The sequence below is a fragment of the Quercus robur genome, chromosome 8 (assembly GCF_932294415.1).
Source record: "Quercus robur chromosome 8, dhQueRobu3.1, whole genome shotgun sequence".
NCBI lineage: Eukaryota > Viridiplantae > Streptophyta > Magnoliopsida > Fagales > Fagaceae > Quercus > Quercus robur.
Window position 1 is genome coordinate 3,400,927 of NC_065541.1, and position 22,320 is coordinate 3,423,246.

At 34.9% G+C, this 22,320-nt stretch overlaps 1 protein-coding gene and 1 pseudogene across 1 annotated transcript; both read right to left on the reverse strand.

The window, feature by feature from the left end:
* Nucleotides 1-1,762: 1,762 nt before the first annotated feature.
* On the reverse strand, nt 1,763-2,961 carry LOC126694161 (disease resistance protein RPM1-like; annotated as a pseudogene).
* A 17,458-nt stretch (nt 2,962-20,419) lies between these two features.
* On the reverse strand, nt 20,420-21,737 carry LOC126694164 (putative late blight resistance protein homolog R1A-4). The gene is made up of 3 exons (XM_050390245.1): nt 21,278-21,737; nt 20,887-21,016; nt 20,420-20,744 (listed from the first exon to the last, which is right to left on the reverse strand). Exons 1-3 carry the CDS (start codon nt 21,735-21,737, stop codon nt 20,420-20,422), a joined length of 915 nt encoding a protein of 304 aa, XP_050246202.1.
* Nucleotides 21,738-22,320: the final 583 nt, after the last annotated feature.

Genomic DNA, 22,320 nt, shown 5'->3' on the forward strand with positions numbered 1-22,320 from the left:
TATAAAGCTTATGTAAGGACTCTAAATGCCCAATGCCACTTGGTACCTTTATTGCTTTTCGAAAGTTTATTTGGAATTCAATATCATCATTTTGGATGTAGGCGGCAAGATATCTTAACTTACAAAGCCCGCTGATCTCCATTGGTAGCTCGGACACAAGTGAACGTTTCAAATCCAAAGTCTCTAGGTTGTGTAGTTTATTTATGGATTTAGGAAGCATCTGTACTTTCATACCTCTAAGGCTTAAATACCTTAGATGGAATAGGTTTCCCTCTTCTTTAGGAATGTAAGTAATAGGAGCACATTCAAAATCCATTACTTTCATGAGCTTGAAATTTTCAAAACAAGTAGTAAGAAAAGAATTGGGCACTTCATCTACTCGAGAAACAATAATAGAATGAGTTTTGGAACTAGTAGTTCTCTCCAATGGAGTATCCAAATTGTTATGAATAGAGAGGCGCCAACCAATTCCATCAAAACTTGAGCAATCCCTTATTGAAACATGACAACAACTCAATTCCTGTCCTAGAAACAATGACTTCACGGATCATATCATGAACTCAACAAGTTCTAACTATGCCATCATAATCAACCCATTCCACTTGAACCAAGCTTCTATAAATGAGTTGGTTTTGGTAGTCTTGTGCAACATCTTACAATATTTTTCCTTGTTTTTCTTTTACAAACCTTCGGCTATCCATAGTCAAATTAGTCTTGCCTAATTAGAGCATCTCTAACAGCTTCAGCAAATTTTTGTACTGTTTGGAGAATGAACAGTAACATATAGCTTTTACCTACCCACTTTTTCAAATATACTTCCAACAGATTCTCTATCATATTCTCTATCTTATTTAAATATTATTTCTTCATTCATTCTTTATTCTTTTTTTATCATCATTTATTTTTTCTATATTTATTCCCAACAATTATATTTTTCAATGAAAAGTGTTATATTTACAACATTTTTCACAATACTTTCACAAGAATTATAACAAAATCTTATATGAAAAGTTGTTACTAATTCTAATTTGAACCCACCACTAAAATTATATTTTTACTCACCAATATTAGCTAATAACAATATGTTACTTAAGATTTATTGTGAAAATATTGTAAAAATATTATGGTAGTATTATGCACCACACACGTATACCCATAACCCAAATATCTCATCCTCTCCTCTCTTTTTTTCTCTACTTTCCACTTCCAAAACCTCCCTCTCTATTTCTTTCTTCAACTCTCTCCTTTTCTTCTCTTTTTCTTTTCTTTTTCTACCATTATCTTCAAACACACACAGACACGCATGGAGAGGAAGGAGAAATCGCCCTTGCTCCACCACACTGCCACCGCTGCTCCTCCTCCTCACCGCTACTGCTCCACCACACACATACGTCTCTATTTTTTTTTTCTTGATCTTTTATTGTTGTTCTATTTTTTTTTTTCTGTTCTTGATCTGTTGTTGTTGTTGTTGTTTTGATTTTAGATTTATTTTTTAAATTAAATCAGTTTTTTATGAGAGCAAGAATTGTTTTGTGAGAGCAAGAATTGTTCTGTGGGAAGAAACAAATGAAAGAAGAAAGAGAAAGAAGTGATAAAATATTAAGTGCTGGAATTTATTAATGAAAAAAAATCAGTTGCTAATCTACATTAGCCCATCAGACTTGATGGGCTACTGTTCATGAGCCAAAAAAAAAAATCCAAGTTTACCGAATCTGTTGGAACATGAACAGTGCATAAATTCTCCAAATTTTAGCTAATATACTCAGATACACAACCTATTGGAGATGCTCTTAATGTAGTAAGCCTCTGGAAACATGCCAAAATATAAGAAACAAGCTTTAAGATTGTAAGGTAGATCATGATAACTGAGAGAGAGAATTTTTGAGATACTTCTTAGATGTGAATTAGTTTCTAACTCAAAACTAAGACTACAAGGCCATTTGTTCCACTCAGACACAACCTTGTCTTTGGTTGACAAAAGACCACATATAGCCACAATTGCTAGTGGCAATCCTTTACATCTCTCAACTATGTTATGTGACGGCTCAACCAGTTCAAGGGGACAATTGCCCCCTTCAAGTTGGAAAACCTACTTGCAGAAGAGTTCCCAAGCTTTTTCCGAAGGTAGAGGTTGTTGCTTGTGCACATAAAAAGATGAAGATTCAATGTGAGGGGGAGCAACATTCTCATTTTGAGTTGTGATTACAATTCCACTACCTTTCTTGTTATTAGGTAAAGCAAGTTTTATATTCTCCCAAAAATCTGTATCCCATACATCATCGAAAACAACTTCATACCTTTGTTCATCAAAATATTGCCTCAATACTTTTATAAGCGTTATCTCTTCCATTGTATCAATTTCTTTAGGTGCAAACTCATTCCTTGCCTCGTAGAACTGCTTTATCATATCTCTGAATAGCTCTTCCATCTTGTAAGATTTTGACACAGTGATCCAATCACTACAATCAAATTGTGCTACCACCTTCTCATTGTCATACACTTTCTTGGCAAGAGTAGTCTTGCCTACACCACCAATGCCGACCACTAAAATCATTGTGCAATTAGATGGTCCTTTTACCAGCCAATTTATCAGTTTGTCTTTATGAGATTCAATACCCACAACCTCAGCTTCCTCAATGAAAAGAGATGCCACTCGTGGGTCTGGCCATGCAACACTTCTAGCATCATTACTTGGTCCTCCTTGCTCTATAGTGTTGAAGTGATATCTTATAGCAATCTCTCTCTTTTCCTGGAGATTTCTATTGATATCTTGAATCCTAGAGGCAATCACATGTTCTGCTTTCAGCTTTATGGTAAATTGAAAAATTTTCAGGAGGAAATGGAACCGTTGTCTTTGCCCATAAGGACCTTTTGTACAGTGATGTATTCATCAATGACATCTTCTATGTGATAAGCTTCTTCCCTTTTCTGTTTCACCCATATTTTCTCAACATTGCTCATCTACCTTCTCGGCCCTTACATCAGCATCCCTAAGGAAAGATTGAATGAACTCCAATTCACCTTTGATGCTCTCGACTTTGTCATGGATTCCCTCAAGCAATATTGCTTCTTATACTAACAATGGGACCAAATTCTCTATTACTAAGCTAACTACGCTTTCTGCCATTTATCCTCCTTTCTTAGATCACTGGCCACAGTTAACTGATGATGAACCAATTCAGTACCAGATGTTACGGAAATAAAATCACATTCAAATGTAAAAGAGTAAAAAACTCGCCTGTTTCACAATATTACCTTGTGAGCAGTAAGGCCAAGGTCCTTGCTTTCTTTAATGATTCCAAATTTTCTATAGTTGGAACTACTCTGGTTGATCTCCCACAAGCCTATCAGGTGCTATAGAATGAAACAGTCATCGCCTATTAATTTTATAACAATAAGTTAGAAATTCAGACACACGAAGATCCATGTCAAATAAGTCCTTTAAGCCAAAAGTCCCAACTCTATGCTTCCAACTGAAACCCAAAATTCTATGTAATGGGGAAAGATATAAATCTATTTTATATATTTATCCATTAAAATAACAGCAAACTAGGAGAAAGTTAGAAATGGAAATATATGAATACAGCATCTAACTTACACATTACTTTAAGTGATGCTATCCTAAGGTGCCTACTAAATTGAGTAAGGATCAATTTTGAGTGCAACAATTAAAGATACAATAGATAATAGGCAAAAGATGCAAGAGAAGGAAATTAGTAATTCTGCAATTCCTTCATAAGTTCTTTGCAAACAATTCAAGTAAAAGTAGTAATAAAATGGACTCGTTTGACCTGTTCTGAACAAATAAAAGAGATAATCTTGTTTCATGAATTGTCTTAATAAGCAACAACTTCAACATGATGATAAATGTATGATAATTATTCCCCTCGTGAAGGAGTACATGTCTAAGCTAATCTTTAAAAAGTGCTTGAAATCTTTCATTACAAAAAATTCACTTAATGGAGTTTTTCCCTTGGGGCTTAGGAACAGAGTCCTATATCTACAGTTAAAATAATAAGGACGGACGCACTATTTTTTTCTCTTCGAAAAATTCTAAATTACTACCAAAAATAAAGTTCTGAATTTTCTAGCAGCGTCTACAAATAAACAACGATAAAACATTGTTAGGTACTTAAGTTCTATTTCTGTATATGCAGGGGTGGAGGGGGCTATAGGGGGATAAAACATTGTTAAGTTCAATTACTGTATATGTAGGGCCGGAGGGGGCTTGGGGGGCCATGACATTGGCCCCCTTGACTTTTTAAAAATCCTCTCCCTCTTGTATTTTTTGTATTTTGCAAAAATTCTCTCTCCCCCAAGATTTTTACTAAAAACATATAATGCATTTATATAGTTGACACATGCTTTTTTTTTTTTTCCTCTAATTACCATTATGTCGTACATAGTTCATTAAATTAAAATGTATTTATTGTATAAAATAGGTAATTTTATTTATTTTTATTTTTATTAAATTGATTTATATATTCTTAGACATGTCAGGACTTTTTTCTTTTTGCAAAGATGTAAAGACTTGTTTGATGTAACTATTTTTGTTTACGTAAGAAGATATCATTTGTTAAATCAAAATTACAAACATTCCATGTATATATATGTGTGCATGCGTGCACGCGTGCCCATGTTATTCTTTAGATTTAATTTTTTTTTTTCATTATATATTTAGCTTGAGCCCTCCAGAAAAAATTTTCTGGCTCCACCAGAGTCTATGTGTATATACACCTTAGTCTATTGGGGTCAGGCCCAATTTACTTTTCTTGTATAGTACTTTACTTCTTGTGCTCACTTTTTGCCTATATATAAAGACTCTATTGTACCATTATAGACAAAAAAATACACAAATTATTCTTTTATTCTCTATCTCTATTTTCTAAACAAGTTCAATAGATTGAAAGTTGACAAACCATGAAAATTTTTGAGTTTTGTTTAGTCTAAGTCTTGTATTTCAAGTTCAAGATGAAAACCTAAGATCAGATCAAGGAAATAAGAGTTTCTGGTTTCTTGGCACCTTCTAAATCAATTGAGACTTCTAAATCAATTGAGAATCGAGTAACCAAATTCTTAAAAGGTCCATTAAGTCTGCTATTTCAAATCTAATTTGTGCCCTACTTGCTAGGCTATATACAAAGACATTAGTGTTGACAAAAAACAAGAGAGAAAGAGAAATATTTCCGCTCACCTAGAGTTTTGTATGCTAATTCTCTCTAGTTAACCACTATACCAAAGATCTTGAAGTAAATCTGAAGACGATAGAGTTATAGTTGGTGATCAAGGCTAAACCCACAAAGCCATTATAGGGTTTGTTGTAGAGATCAAGTCTTCAAGAAGTTCTTGGAACCATAGATGGACTTTGTGAGGGAAATTAATGATAGAAGAGTTCAACCAAGTTGGAGTTATGTATGGTCATATGAGTAAGTCATTATTCGAAGTAGCAATAGAACCTAAGGTTTATTTATGTTTTAAGAACTTCTATTCTAAATAGTGGATTTTCATGGGGTTGGTGGTTAATCCCCATAATTGTTTTTTTTTTTTTTTTCCTTGGATTTTTGTCCTTGAGTTAGGGGTGTTCGTAATTTGAGTTGAATTGACTATCCCGAAATCAAATGAACTATACTGCATAATAGGCCGACTGACTAAACTGAAGGTGGTAATTGGAGACGACAATTTTTTCCAATAGTAGTCTGGTGAAGCCTTCTAAGCTGGGGAGGGTATGTAAATAAGAAATGAACCGCATTGATATATGTAAATATATATCTCATAAACCGATCTATCTGATCTCAACCATCTTCCCAAAACCCATCCTCTCTCTCTCTCTCTCTCTCTCTCTCTCTCTCTCTCTCTCTCTCTCTCTCTCTCTCTCTCAAACCAAAAACCTAGGAACCCACACTCACACCAAACCCAATAATCGATAAAGCCATAAAGTCAGAAACCCAAAAAAATCGAAGCATATCTAAAGCGAATCTAAAGCAATTACGTAGTGAATCTAAAGCAAATCTAATACGACCATGGTTAATCAAAGGTGGATCTTTTTAACCTTATTTGTTTTTATGTTTTGATCTATGGGCTTTGATCTTTGGGTTTTAATTATTTAATCTATGGGTTTGATTTTTTGGATTTATGGGTTTGATTTGGGATTTGTGGGATTAATTTTTTCTGGATCTATGGGTTTGATTTGGGATTTATGGGTTTGATTCGTGGGTTTGTTAGCAGTTGTAGGTAAGATTTGTGGAATTTTTGGTTTAATTTTTTATTTTTGGGATTTGTGGTTGTGCCAAAGAACTGACCTCTGACGGTCATGATTTGATTTGGTGAAGGGGTAATTGACCCCATTGGTGCGGTGACAAAGTTGCCCAATAACCACACCAACTGAACCATGAACACCCCTACCTTGAGCTTTCCACTTTGTCACCATGTTGTTGTGTTCTTTATTTACTGCTTTATTACTTTGTTGGTGACATTTTAATCTATGGTAATTAACTTGGAAATCAATCTGAACCCATAATTGATTAATGTTAAAAGTTTTTTAGTTTTGCATAAAATCAACCAAGGGGTCTATATTTTCATAACTATTAGTATCAAAGCTGGTACACTCTAAATATAGGATTATTTTCCTAAGTGTGACCCTTGACCCCCTATTGTCATGAATAGAATCAAGTTTCTTGATGTGTGTACCCATAAAAATTAAATAATGAAGATAATAATGATACTGTTTATTTTAGAAGTATATGTGAAACTTTTTTGCAGGGAAATATCTCAATCATTTTTATAATTTTCCATGGCTTGTATGCCTCCAAATTTGATGCCTCCTTGTTCATCTATAACTGAGATAGTGATCGAGTCTTCATCCATATGAATGTTAATGACATCCTTATCACTATCAATACCACCTAGCCACATTTCATCCATAATTTTTATGCAAAAATTCTAGTTTTTGGTCAAGGATCTTCGGCCATTACATTACAATATGGGAGTTGAGGTCTCTCATCAACCAACTGGCTTGTTAGAGTGGAATACTATTATGTTGGTAAATCTAAGCCAAAATGCACTTTTTCATATATTTGAGACGTTGTCTTTCCTATCCAAAAATGTATTGGAGAATCTTAAAAGCTAATAATGCCATTGTAGCAAGTAGGACTGGAATGGAGAAATGCCCCAGTACACCTTGGTCAAAACCAAATTGGCGGGCAAATCTCTAAGGGTTGTAGGCTTGGGTCTCAAAGTCATCCTAAAAATGTGCCTGAAGATGGGAAGTAAAGGCACAAGCAACAAAAGGAAGCTCCCCCTCAGACTAAGGAGCATTTCTATAACAAGAAACAATTTCATTTTTCAAAAAAAGGGAACAAAGGTAGGAGTCCACCCTTAAGGGGGGAGTAAGGCCTAGCTATCCAATCAGTATGGTCATCTAACACCTTGCAAAGAAAGTTATCAAAAGATACCACGAACTTGTTCCAACCCCATGATTGTGGTAATCCTTCGGATGATGACAGATTGGTCTTAAAGGAATTTAAGGCTTTGGGGACAGGAGCATAGTTCCTAAAGTGTTCCCACAGTCAAATTTGTAAAAATGCTATAGGTGCAAATGTTTCTACTTGGAATCCACCCCAAGAGTGTTGCAAGTCGAGGATAAAGCGATCTAAATGAGGATACAAAGTTCCTAAGAAGTAAGGGGTAAGGGGAAAGGTGTGTCATTTGGCCAACTTGATAGCTAAAAGGAAATGTCTACCTAGGATCTTTTCATGGGGATATCCTTCAAATAAATGGCGGGATAGCAAGAAAGCAATAAAAGCCTTAAGTTCATAAGGGCTAGAATTACCTTCTCCTACAACGAAGTTTGTGCCCTCCTTTAGGGAGTCTGAGTTGGCTTCTTCATCCATGCCATTAGCATACTTCCTTCAAAAGTATCTAATCCACCCCCAGAAGTTGGCCCTAGCTAGAACCTTTGTCACCACAAACACTAGTGTCTTCTGGTACTTCCCCGCTAGGGGCTTTCCCTTTCCTCACCACCTTCAGAACTGGTTTCTTCAAGGTTTTATTTACTATGTCTTCGAGGAACTTCATGGCTTTGGCCTCATCAAGAGACTAGAAAATGTTAACTACCTCTCCATTGCCAAACAGGAGAAGTCTTAATATCTCATAAACATCCTCAAGAGAGGGAGAGACTTCCTGACACCCTGTAAAGAAGGTATGGGTAATGGAATTCCATTGATATAAGAGAGAGAGGAGACTTTCACTATCCTACTGTGTAAGGGGATCTGCAGAGCAAGGAATATCAAAACTTTTATTGAACAAGTAATCTTCAAAGAAGGGAGGGACAATCCATTGCTCTTTTGTGGAAGGGTTCTCTTCTCCCCCTAACAATGGCCTTTTAGTTTTAGGGGGTTGAAGGTTCTGTGGCCTTTGAAGAACTGATCTCAAACTGCGTTTGACACCCATGGGTGCTGTGCTTATGAAAAATTCTGAGATTTTGGTTCGGAGATGAAGAAGATAAGGAAAAAAAAAATGAGAAAAACGAGGAGAGGAAGGCCGTTCCTTTTGCTTTTATACTTTGGGCAATTAATCTTTTCCCTATAAAAGGAGCCGTTCAAAAGTGAGGCATCTTTTCAAAATAGTTGACACGTGTCAGCAAAGGGAAAGGTCAGAATCTCTGACATGACAACAAAAAAAAAAAAAAACGCCCTTACTAAAGTGGTGAAAAGGCGTGACTCATCACCAACAGGTTCGGTTTTACACCTTTGCTTTGTATTTTAATTAACTAATATGTTTATGTGTTGTTCCTTTTTGTAGAAATTTTTTTTTTTCAGCAAGACCATTAACAAGAGGAAGAACATAAAGATAAACATATGATTAGTAAACATGAATTTTAGAACAAACTAGGTTGTTTATATATATTTGGTCAAAAAGGAAAAGGGGGATTTACACCTGGTTTGGCCCTTATGGCTTATCACGTCTTTTCTATACCTGAACGGAAAAAAAAAATAAAAAATAAAAAATAAATAAAAAAAAAACAAAAAAAAAAAAAACAAACAAACAAACAAACTACTATAATAAACAAAAACAAAATAGCCTAAAACCTAAGGCCTATATTATGGTCTATTTAAAAAAAAAAAAAAAAAAACCAAGAGAGAGAGAGAGAGAGAAAGATTCCAGGTTTGAAGGCGAGTAACTTAAGGAGAGTGAGGCTTATAAGCATTCGAGTCTCTCCCGGAATCAGAGTCTTCTTAGGGGTAGCCCAGAGCAAGGTCCTCTTCCTCCTCATCCCTGAACCTCGAGCCCTCCGAAAAATCTAACCCCTCCGAGTTAGAGTTAGAACCACTGAAGGCTATTACACTCGAGTCAGAGCTACTTTAAAAACCTCTACACCTTCTTTTGCGCCTTGGGACATTCCCCATGAAGGCGTCATAAGACGCATCCTTAGCATCATCTTCAGCCTTCAACCGAAGTTCTTCTGAGTCCTCTTCCTCTTCTTCTTCACTACCTTCCCATGGTCGGACTTCTTAGGGAAGAAAAACTTGAGGGGGAAGGGGGAAGATGGGAAAAAGGAGAGGAGGAGGAGGGGGAATGAGGTTTGGAATGGCCAGGGGTGCATTGTTGACGTTGGGAGAGTCTAGGCCATGACTAGGAGAGTCTGAATTGTTTTTGGAAGAGTTGGAACCTATAAACGAAGGGCTAGCCATCTCATTTACAATGGAGATTTTTCTGAGTAGAAGGAAGAAAAAATTTATGGATGCAAAAGGAATGAAGAATAAAGGAAGATTTCTTTCCTTTTTAATCACCAACCAGAGTCAAGGGAAGAGACACGACATTTATGAAGAGTAACTTCTATCTGCCAAGCACGGGAAACAAAGTGATGCCAAAATGACTAGAAACACCCATGAATGCCATGTGCCCTAGCTTCAACCATCACCAGGAATGATTACATCAGCATTGAAGTCTGATACAATGTAATTGTCAATGACTTTGGTCATTAATGTCATTGACAGTCAGGGGGCTAATGTACATTACACCATCCAAGGCATATGAGAATGCTGACGCGGTTGGATCCGAGTCATACACGTTAAATAGCTATGAGTAAAGGAAAGGAAATAATGGCTGAAAGAGAGGATCTTTGGCCCGCGCCAATAGCGTGACCATCTTGGGGAAGAGTGAGATTTGCACCTGACATGGACACCCAACACTTGCACAAAAGGAAGATAGTGACCCTTTATGGTCAGATGCTATTGAACACTCCTTATTGGCTAAACTTGTGCTAGACCACTATTGAAGACACGTGTATCACTCCTAGTGTCCCTGATGTCCCTTTTCTTGTCCAAGGTTTGCTTCTCATGCAGTAGCAAAGCCACCTTACGTTCCACTACCCTGACATTGGCGTGCTTTCTCTCTCCTCTTAGTATAGTACCATTGCTGTATTAGTGTTTGAAATGGGCAAATGAGGGTTTGACACCTGTCTTGATGTACCTCACAACATTCCTCGTACTATAAGAGGAATAAGTTGTTGAACAATAAGGGCAAGAACCTAGAGGAAAACAAGAGAAAGATCTGAAAGTTTGAGTAGGGAAGTGAGGTAGAGAAAAGACTTTCTTTGGGAAGAACATCACCCCTGTACAAGGGCTTTCATTTCACGTAATAGAGAGCTCTAAAGAGTAAGGGACATTCTTCCTTTGCTCACTCGTGGTTTTTCATCCCTTCCAAAGGGTTTTCCATGTAGTTTCCCATGCTTTCTTTACTTTCCATGTTATGCTTTCCATTTCTCTCAACGTTAAAGTATTAAAGCTTTTTTTTTTTATTGTTCTTAAGCTTTTATACTTAAATGTACTATTAGATGCATCATCCATTCTCTCACATAATCTTACAAATCTAACTTGCATGTACAACTTGTAACCTCAATTTTTGTTAATGGATTCTTCAATCTTTTATGTGGACATAAAGTTGTGGCCACAATGCTAAACATTTTGGTGTACTCCGATATGGAAGCCACCATGTCAAAAGCATACAACAAAGTGTACGATTGGAAGTCTAAACATATAAGTCTAATGATGAGTATAAAATTGATAACTTGGAAGACCCTTTAACCAAAAGTTCGTCTCAAGAATTGGTAAAAGTATCATCCATTAGAATAGGACTAAAACTCTTCAAATTCAAGTAGATATGGTCTAAAGAGATTTAAAGGATAATAATAAAACTTTGATAAGTGGTTAATTGAACACTAAAAATTTTAAAATTTCATTCAAAATTAATTTACGTTGTTTATTATGTTGTACGGAGGATGAGTTTTGTACTCTTAATAAAGTTCACAATATAGTTAAATAGTTAAATATCTATGTAACATGGACATAAGAAGGAACTTTACTTATGTGAGCATAGAGGTGGTTAGCTTCTAAACAAGAGTTATGGTTTCCCCTGTAAATGCTCATTAATCCAGGGAGTAGCACAATGCCATAATAATGCTAACTAGTTCTGAATTTCTAGTTTTTAAAATGCTTTCATGTGTTACTTCCTATGGCTCCCAGGCAAAGAGTTTTGGTTCTAGCTTAGGCCACCTATTGAGGAGGTAACATCTTAAGTCTCATGTTTGGATCAAGGGGAGAGGGAGAGGGAGAGGGAGTAGAGAGGAGTAAAGTAAAGTTGACTAGAAATTAGCCTAAATTGGTGTTTCAGAATGTTGCTTGATCAAGATTGTTTTTCACTTGGAAAAAAGACCTTGCTGGAGAGAGATATTGAGAAGGTATTGCAAGGTTTTTTTATTCTGATTTAATTAAAAATAAATAAATGATTTTTGAAGAGCTTGCTCTAGGAGACATTTCAAGAAATTTCTTTTCTACAAAGTTTCATAAGAGATCATGGGAAATGAAATTTTTTTAGTCCCTAACAGCTAGTAACAACCTTGGCAACTTTTAGGGTGTTTATCCCAACATAAGTGACTTTTTAAATGTTTTTTCATTGAAAACTCTTCATTGTTTATAAATAGACATATATAGAGTGCATTTAGGAAGCGCAGCGTTTTCACATTTTTCCTTTTTTTTTTTTTGAGTAGTGATTTTTGACTTTTCTTCAGTGCACACCAGTGGATCCCGTGCACTATTCACGGGACTCATAAACTTCAACTTTCAGCAACTTTTTCATTAAAAATGGGTCCCACGGCACTATTCACACATTTAAAAATTATTTTTCTACAGTGTTTTCAGTTTTCAGCAAAATAAGTTATATCCAAACGAACCCATATTCTGTTTTTTTTTTTTTTTCACACCATAAATTCATAGGATTCTTTAAGTTTAGAAGAGCACTAGCATCAAGTGTTGTAAAAAAAATTCTATTTTGACACATCAAAAAGCCACTTTTTCTATTTTAACACATCACTTTACGATACACCCTATATCATATGTTCTATTCTACAATTCAATACATTAAAAGAATATATACAACACATTAAAATAATATTAACTCAAAACTAACCCAACCCAGTGGCCAGCACAACCACCAACCATCCACCTCCGCCACAAGGTGGTCTCAGAGGGTGGCTCGCAATGGTCTATGTGGTGGAGCGGTGGAGGTTTGGTGTAGAGAAAGATGGAGAGCCATGGAAGCAATGAAGTAGGGAGTTTTGAAAGAAGAGAGAAGGCAGAGAAGACAAAGGACACCGAGAAGAGAGAGAGAGTCAGTGTAGAAAAGAGAGACTCGAATAAAAAATAAATAAAACTTTTATGACATCTGTCCGTACCCTCTCAAATTTAGAATATCATTGTAACTGAATGCCAAAAATTTGAGATTTGAGACATCTGAAATAGGTGGGTTTTTGCTGTTTGGGGTGTCAAATGCTAAATATTTAGCATTTGGCACACCTAATGACAATGGTCTATAGTGTAGCTAAGATTGTCATTCCACCGAGAAAATGAAAACACTAGATTAATTAGTTGTATCTTTCTGATGATTTGCTTGTAACTCATTAACAAATTCATTTAAGTTAGGGCAAATAAAAACACTATCTTGCAGATGATTTGCTTCTAACCATTGATTTCCCCTAAATTTCCTAATATATATATATATGATAACAAGCATATCTGCAGCAACAGATAGAAAGTCATAAAACCATTTCAATACGAAAAATAACATAAAAATAAACAAAAGGAAAATATAGTCCCTACTCCCTACCAAAGCCATAAGAAATAGCATAGAGATTTATATTAGACACAATCAAGAAAGAAGATAAGCGAATTTGACTAAACTTTAGCCATGAAAAAATTGCTGTCTCAGGTAAAAACACCAGTGCATATGAACGTTGGAAGAAAGCTCTCTTTTTTTTCTTTTTTTTTTCCTGCAGTGTTTGGCTATACTTTTGTTTTACTTATAATCATAGGGATGGTTAAAGGTGATTGAATGGTTTTTTCATGAAGGTAAAGAAGAGCCACACAACGCCATTGAAGGGAAATAGGGACCTCGATTTTTCTCTATCAGTTGCTCCAAATCTATATAGACAGGAGCTGTAGAGAAAATTATTCCCATGGCCATATCGAATAACCTTGATGCTCTTCTTATCGTTTTTTCAGTCTTTTTCGAAGCGTCTCGATCTTTATTCCCATAGAGGAACCTATCTTTTGAGGTATGCAAAAATGGTTTGCCTATCCTGCAGTGAATACTGTATTAGAGAAATAAGACTAAAGAGTCAAGAATACAACGAATAAATGGAAAAGTAGGAGTATCATCTAACAAGAATGGTCTATTATCAAATGGAGGTGAGAAAGAATTGAATTCCATTAGTAGCAATAAGCAACTCTTTATTCCATAGAAGAAATTCGATTAGGTCTTTATTCTATAGAAGAATCTATCTTGTCTTATGAAGTCTGCCAGAAATGTTTGTCTATATCCAATAGCAAAGACTGTAAGATTAACAAAATTTAGGACAAAATGGGCTTCTGCCCTTTTGGGGCAAATTAATTAGTCTTTTACCCTTCTTCCCAAACTAAATAGGGATATACCCTTTTTTTGAAAATCGAGTTTTTCAAAATCAATTTAAGCTCTATAGTGACGTTTTCAAGGACCTATAGTGACGTTTTCAAGGACCTATAGTGACGTTTTTAAAGACCTATAGTGGCGTTTTGTAATTGCCTATAACTTGATTTTATGGATATCAAGTTATAAAACGTCACTATAGGTTTTTAAAATGTCACTATAATTCCTTAAAAACGTCACTATAGGACTCCAGAATTTTTTTTTTTTTTAACTCGATTTTCAAAAGAGGGGCATTTCCCTATTTAGCTTGGGAAGAAGGGTAAAAAGTTAATTAATTTGCCCAAAAAGGGCAGAAGCCCATTTTGTCCACAAAATTTATGTACTCTTAGCAGCAGTTCTCCTTCCTTGGATGGAAACTACGACTGCATTTTAGATGTGATAAAATTGATAAAGTGTACTATTGGAAGTCAAACATATAAGTCTAATAATAATAATAAAATTTTCAAAAAAAGTTATAAAAAATTTTAGAGAAAGAACTCACATGTGAACTAGAAATTCATTAAAAAAAATGCATCTAAATTAACTTAGAGAATAGATTTTGAGTAATATATATATATATATATATATATATATATATATTATTTATTTAAATTTAAATGTATAAAAGACCTCTAGGCCTCGAAATTCCCTAGGCAGCCGCCCCTGAGCCAGTCTGCCAGATAAGCAAAGTCGTTGTTAGTAAAGATTCCATCCCAGCATCTTTGCTTTGGTAATAGCTTGCCTTTATAATTTGTGCCAATTATGCTAGGGACACAACTTTTGGCACAATTTTATGCCACAATTCGTTATATGGCTAGTTGTGATTTATAAAGGTATGTTAGTAGGCCATGTGAGGGCACATCCTTATTAATCACAACTTACCATGTGGCAAGTTGTAGCACAAAATTGTGTCAAAAATTGTGTCCCTAACATAATTCAATTTGTGCACCAAACATGACTTGATGAGGTTCAGCCCAATTACAGCATTCAGAACCCAAAAACAAATAATAAAAAATAAAATGATTTTAAGAAAACAACTCATCACAATTCAGCTCAAATATCGCATTGCTGGCCCACAATCAAAACTAGTCTCATCCCTGTTCTGTTGCTAAGAAACTACGCGGAGAAAAGAAAAAAAAACCTACATATACGAGTCCTCAACATTTTTTCCAATGATTTTTGTTGCCTTCCTCCTCTGTAGGAGATCTTATATTGACACTACAACTACTTGAATACAAGCTATTTAACAATTTGTCATTCGGGTCATGTTCTAGTTCAGTTGAGTGTGTAAATATGACCAGGCAAATCAGAACAGGAGCAATCCCGGTCTCTCCTTAGCTTTAGCCCATGAATTGTGTTAAAAGATAAAAATATATTGGTTTATTTTATGTAAGGCCCAAGCAGCCCAATTTCGCCTAAGGTCCGCACAGGTCTAACCCTAGACTCTACTGCTCCTATATAAACCCCGTTAGGATTTTCTGTAATTAATATCACACAATACAATGTTGTCAAGGTTTTACACTATAGATATAGGTCATCAGGCTAAATTACATAACCCTTGTGGGTTACTTCACTCTCTCTCTCTCTTCTCTTATTTTATCAACAGATTGAACTATGTATTTATAGTTGAATGAAACCAACCCAAAAAGATGAGTTTGTTCCAAGTTCTCATGTGGACCAAGTTAAGTTGCATATATAAGTGGTTTTTTTCTTGATAGCACTATCTACTTCTTCTTCTTTTTTCTTTTTGAAATTTCATGCTGTTGATTTACCGCCTCATTAGATGTTTTAATTAATTGATTCGTTTGTTTTGAGAAAGGAATAAGGAAAATTTAGTCTAGCAGCCTTCAGTAGTTGCAAATTTGCAATGTGGCAAAATGCAGTCAAACTCTAATGACAACTCCTAACTATCGTTTTAACTCAAAAAAAAATAAGTTAACAAGTCCTAAAAATACTACTAAAATATTATGGATAAGATTCTAAACCAATCTGCACGTCGAGAAATTATAGAGCCATCTAGTGGACAGGTGACGTGGTCTACTATTCCACTAAAAGACTCCCACCTATTTGAAATTGCTGAGTCAGTAATCAGTTTCTGTTTTAAAAAATTTTCTAACTCAGAAATTTCAAACAAGTGAAAGTATTTTAGTGAAATGGTAGACCACGTCAATTGTCTACCATGTAGACCTTATGATTTCTCAGGTCGAGAAATTATAGAATCCTCTGGTGAATAAGTGACGTGGTCCACTTGTTTTTTAAATCAACTTTTGGGCTCAGTTTTTTGAATTCAAATTTTTTCATTAATCTCATAAGGATAGTTTTTTTTTTTTTTTTTTCCTGCCATGTTTACATCCTCGGCTTATATAAATCCCTCAAAATCAAATGAAAGGTTATTTTTTTTCTTCATTAAAGAAGCAAATCAGATTGTTGTGCCTAAGCAAACTTGCTAGTCGAAAACTGATATGTATCTTGAAAGATTTTGTTTTGTCCTTTTTTATTCTCTTTGAATCACTCAACTCTAAGTTTTTGAGTCCTTTGCATATCACTTGGTATACTATTTTTTTTATGAACAAAAGAAAGGGTCTCACGAGTGTGATCATTGACACAACCCACTTGAACCCATAGTACTTATGACATGGGGCACCCTTGGGTGTGTTAGAGCTATCCACGTTGTGGCATAGCATTTTTGCAAAACGCATGACTTAAACCCACAGTACTTATGGCATAAGGCACCCTTGGATGCATTAGGGCTATCCACATTGTGGTACAGTATTTTTGCAAAACGCATGACTCAAACTAGGCAACTCCTGAACACATAGGTGTGACTCCTACCAACACACCACACCCAAGGGGCTCAATTGGTATTCTTTTTTCACAAATCAAGGCAAATGTCATTTTATGGAAATTTTAGCTGCATCAAGCCATTACATGCAACCAAACCAATGAAATACTTGAGTACTTGACATACTTAAGCCCATAGTTATTAAACTCAACCCAACCCGGCTAATTGGACCAATAACTTAGTGAACAGGCACCTAAATCAGTCCAATTTTTTAATTGAACCACTTATGCAATCAAACTAATAAAGCCCAATAAGATCCAATGGTTTTCTTGTAACACGTCTTACCCGGACGAATTGTTGTGACCCATCCTGTTTTGTAATTTTGAATCAGCTTAATGGGTTGATTGCTACCCTTTTTTGAATTTGAAGTATAATGAAAACAAGAGATTTTATAATGAGATTGATACTTGATTTTATAGCTTTAAGTTTTATCTCAAATAGTAATCCATGAGATTAGAATAGCTAGTGTGAGCTATGCAATATGCATAGAATGTAACTTTGAAGTTTAAGACATGCTTTTATTCATAGAATTTTAAGAAATATAATTTAATAAGATTTTATTTAGCAAATACTTTTGCTACAATTTTATGACATCCTTTTATTTTATAGTGTTGTTACTTGTGAAGTCCTGAGTTTCAATTATATTAGGTGGCTTAATTTTTGGACTTAACTTTAATTAATAATCTAGACATGCCTATTTTTCTCAATTTTCATATTTATTTTATGACTTTTCACACTTATTTTTATATTTATGTACTTAATTAATTTTTTATATAACTATGTGATTCAACCGGTGACTCATTGCCTGAACTAGTGACATAATGACCTGTCTCTTAGACTGGGTTAACGTACAGTCTGAGTTTAATAATTATGCTTAAAGCTCTTTGAAGACAACAATACAATTTAACTATACCATCAGTCTTGACGCATCATGAGCTCAAGAGGTTCATATGCCTGATACAAATTATATAACACAATTACAACAGTGAAGACACAGGCCGCAATGCAGGGGTAGAATAAACCCTGATGCTTTGGCACCCTATCACTGTATCAGTAAAACCTATAGCAATATAAATAATAAATGAAATGGTATAAACAATGCAAAAAAGAAAACAGTTGATTATAGATATAGAATGTGGAAGGCTGAAATTCAGACTTACAAATTGTAATTTGCAGGCAAGTCAAACTTTAGCACTCAAACTTGTTACCTATCACAAACAATGAACAAACTTGGTTGACTGAATAATAAGGCTACTGAAAGAATTGTCTGCAAGTTTTAAATTTTAAACTGCAACACAACAATAGTATTAGCATTGTAAAAATAAGTTCGATTCCACAATAATGTTAGAAATAAAAGAAACACTTTGATTATTGACATCTAAAAGCACAAGCTCCCTGCAGCCATGCAGAATTATCACTAAACTCTCCTGGTCAATTTTTTCCTGCCAAAGATTTAAATGCTTTATGTTTCATAAAAAAGTGACAATGGTTGATGTTTCATGATTCCCGATATTCTCACTAAAGCAACCTCTAACCCATGGAATTTATCACAGTGAAGGCTGATTTATACAAGCATCTTTTTCGATATTAAAGTGACTCCCAAATCCCAATAGTTCCATATTTTCCAGTTTATGCGTCCTGGAATAACAAAGAAATACTCGTACTGTGGTAAATATCCCACTATTATGTCTACAGAATTTTTGATTAGTTTCAAACTAATTGTTACAATAGAAGCTATTTAGTTAGAAGCAGTAGCATGAGAAAGAGGAAAAAAAAACAGGGAAGATTGAAAGGTTACAATAACCATATGGTCAAGTTTCTTTTATCTAATTAAATTCTTCATTAGGTAGCAGCAAAGGGTTTTTTAAACAAAAAAAGTTTCAATTTCAAGTATGAAAACCTTTGGTAATATGGCATATGTAATTTGCCTAATGGCTAAGTGGGAGGGGCGTACCAGTAATTATATGCGGTGAGATTAGAACAAGAGAAGAAGAGAAAGAAACTTTCTAATTGATTATTGACGAGGTTAGCTGTTTTTTTCTTTAAATTTTATTTTAAAACTCAGAATTTATAGATTTTTCTTTTGTAGTTTTTTTTTTTTTTTTCCTGCTATTTAGTTCAGTATTTGTATGAACCATGACTATAAAAATAATAGCTGATGATTTCAAAATGTTTTCCCTTTTATGGTTTTTTTTTTTTTATTTGTTTGCCCAACTTGAGGCAATTAAATCTTAATAAATGAAAGTTTTTTTAGTCAAATTTCATTGTTTCATCACATTCTCTTTATTCTAGTACTTACAAATGATTTTCTTTCATTGAAATAATTAAATGTGTTTGAGATTGGGGTCTTGATATTTGGTTGCAAGAATGGACAGGTAGAGGAAGTGTTTGGGAGGAATAAGATGCATTAATTTATGTAATTTTAAAATATGAAAGTATTTTATAATTTAAATTATTATTTATAGATTTCAAAATCATTTAATCAGTTTAAAAAATAAAGTCTACTTTTTATAGTAAATATTATAATATGTTATAATCTCCTAGAAATGTTAAAAAACTAGGTAGTTCCACCATAAAAATTCTAGACTAGTAAAACAATTCCACTCACTATTTGGAAACCAATTCTAAGAAATTATATATATATATATATATATATATATATATATTAATTAATTAAGAAAATCGAATTTTAAAGCATTCAACAGCATTGTGTGAAAACATATATATTATACAATAAAACAAGTATGATATAAAGGCCTTTAAAAGCATTAAAATAAATTATTTCAAATAAAATTACAAAATATCCGTGCATCACATGGAACATTATTTAGTTGTTATTATAGAAGCTATTTAGTTAGAAGTGTTATCATGAGAAAAAGTAAATAAAGGTTACAATGACCATTTTGGAAAGTTTCTTTTATCTAAATTCTTCATTATGTTGCTGCAAAAGGATAGGAAAAAAAGTTTCAATTGCAAGTATGAAAACCTTTGGTAACATGGTAATTAATGTAATTGCCTAATGGCTAAGTGGGAGGAGTGTCCCTGTAATTTCATCAAAGCAGCGAAGGGACTTTGATCTCCACGAATCAAATTCGTAGACGTTCCGACAATTCTGGATCACCAAGATTGTATCCTTTATAGCTTTCCCCTTTAGTCCTATACCAGAAATTGACACGAGGAATATCTTTTGACTTTCCCAAAATCAAGGCCTCCATCTGGTTGCAAACTAAGGACGAATTCATTTGGCATCTCATAAAATATCAGATCTTTGAGGCTTTTTAGATAGTGGATGCTAGAGTGCACTTCCTTTTGTTGTGGAGAGGGTCCAATTCGAATCTCTTCAAGAAGAGGCAAGGAGCCTTTGTCTATCATCAACCTATTCAGTTCTTTCAAATTTCGAAGCCCAACACATTTAAGTTTTTTGAAGCCTCCACTTTCAAAATGTAATTGCTCACCTTCATATCCATCATAAAGCCAAAGATCCATCAAATTAGGTAGAGTTTGAAGGACCTTCAATGGATCATCAATTAATTTTGACCAAAAAAATCCGATTCTAACTACACCCATGAGTTTGGCAATCTATTCTGGAAACTTTTCTAATCGCCCACATAGGGCAACAGATTGTAGGAGGGGCAGAGGAGAAGACATCGATTGTAATTCAAGAACTTCCTCCTCACTTGTGGCATAGATTCTTAGAGACTGAAGGTTGCTCATTTTCTCTAACGCGGTGCAGAAAACCATCCCATTCTCTCTCTTCAATTTAGAGATTGGTAACTTCCTCAATTGTCTTAAACTTCCCAATTCTACAATAAGGGCATGGTTGTCTTCAATCTTAGAAAGCTTTTGTAAGGATTGTAAACATTCAATGCCATTGTGTATCTTTACTGCTAGTCGAAAATCAATACTATATTCAATATCATTGTTTACAGTATAGGCCACAAGATATCGTAACTTACGGAACCCACTGATCTCTATTAGTAGCTCAGAAATGAGGGAACGATTTGAGGAACGTTTCAAATCCAAAGTCTCTAGGTTGTGTAGTTTACCTTAGATGGAATAGGTTTCCCACTTCTTTAAGAATGTAATCTATAGGAGCACTTTCAAAATCCATTGTTTTCATGAGCTTGAAATTTGCCAAAGAATTAGCAAGGAATGAAATGGGCACTTCATCTACCCCTAAAATGAGAATAGTACGAGTTTGGGAACTAGTAATACTCTTCAAATGGGTATTTACATTTTTTTGAATTGAGGGACATCGAGCAATTCTATCAAAATTTGTGTAGTCTTGCATTGAGATCAAACTGAAACTCAACTCTTCCGACCTAGAAAGAATGACCTCACGCAACATATCATGGACTCAACAACTTCTAAATCTGCCAACATCATCACTCCATGCCAATTGAACCAAACTTCTGCAAATGAGCTGGTTCAAATAACCTTGTGCAACATCCTCCAATGTTATCCCTTTCTTTTCTTTTACAAAACCCTCTGCTATCCATAGTCGAATTAGTCTTGCACAATTAATACAATAGTCTTCTGGAAACATTCCAAAATATAAGAAACAAGCTTTGAGGTTGTAATGTAGATCATGATAACTGAGGGATAAAATTTTGGTGATATTCATGAGATGGGGATTAGTTTCTAGCTCTGAGCTAAGACTATTATGCAATTTGCACCACTCATAGAGAATCTTGTCTTTGGTTGACAAAAGACCCCCTATAGCCACTATTGCTAGTGGCAACCCTCCGCATCTCTCAACAATGGCACGTGATAACTCAATAAAAATAGGAGGACATTTCCCCCCATCACATTGGAAAACCTTTTTGTAGAAAATCTCTAAGGCCTTTTCTAAAGAAAGAGGTGGAAGCTTGTACACATGATAATATGGAGATTCCATGTCTAAAGGAGCAATGTCCTCACTTCTGGTTGTGATTACTATTCTACTGCCCTTGTTGTTTTGGGGAAAGCATCTTTTACATGTTCCCAAAATTCTACAACCCATAAATCATCAAAAATTACTACGTACATTAGTTCATCTAGATATTGCATCAATTTCTCAATTAGTGATGTCTCTTTCATTGTGTTAATTTCCTTAGGATAAAACTCCTTCCTTGCCTTGTAGACTTGCTTTATTATCTCCCTTAATAGCTCCTCCATCTTATATGATTGTGACACAATGATCCAAGCACAACAATCAAAGTGTGCCACCACAATCTCATTGTCGTACACTTTCTTAACAAGAGTGGTCTTGCCAAGGCCACCAATGCCAACCACTGATATCACCATGCGATTAGATGGCCCTTCTACCAACCACTCTATCAATTTGTCTCTGAAAGACTCAAAGCCCACAACCTCTGCTTCCTCAATGAAAAGGGATGCCACTCAAGGGTCATGCCATGTATCATGTTTCACGTCATTTCTTGGTCCTCCTTGCTCCAAGCTGCTGGAGCCATATCTTTCACCTCTCTCCCTGATAACCT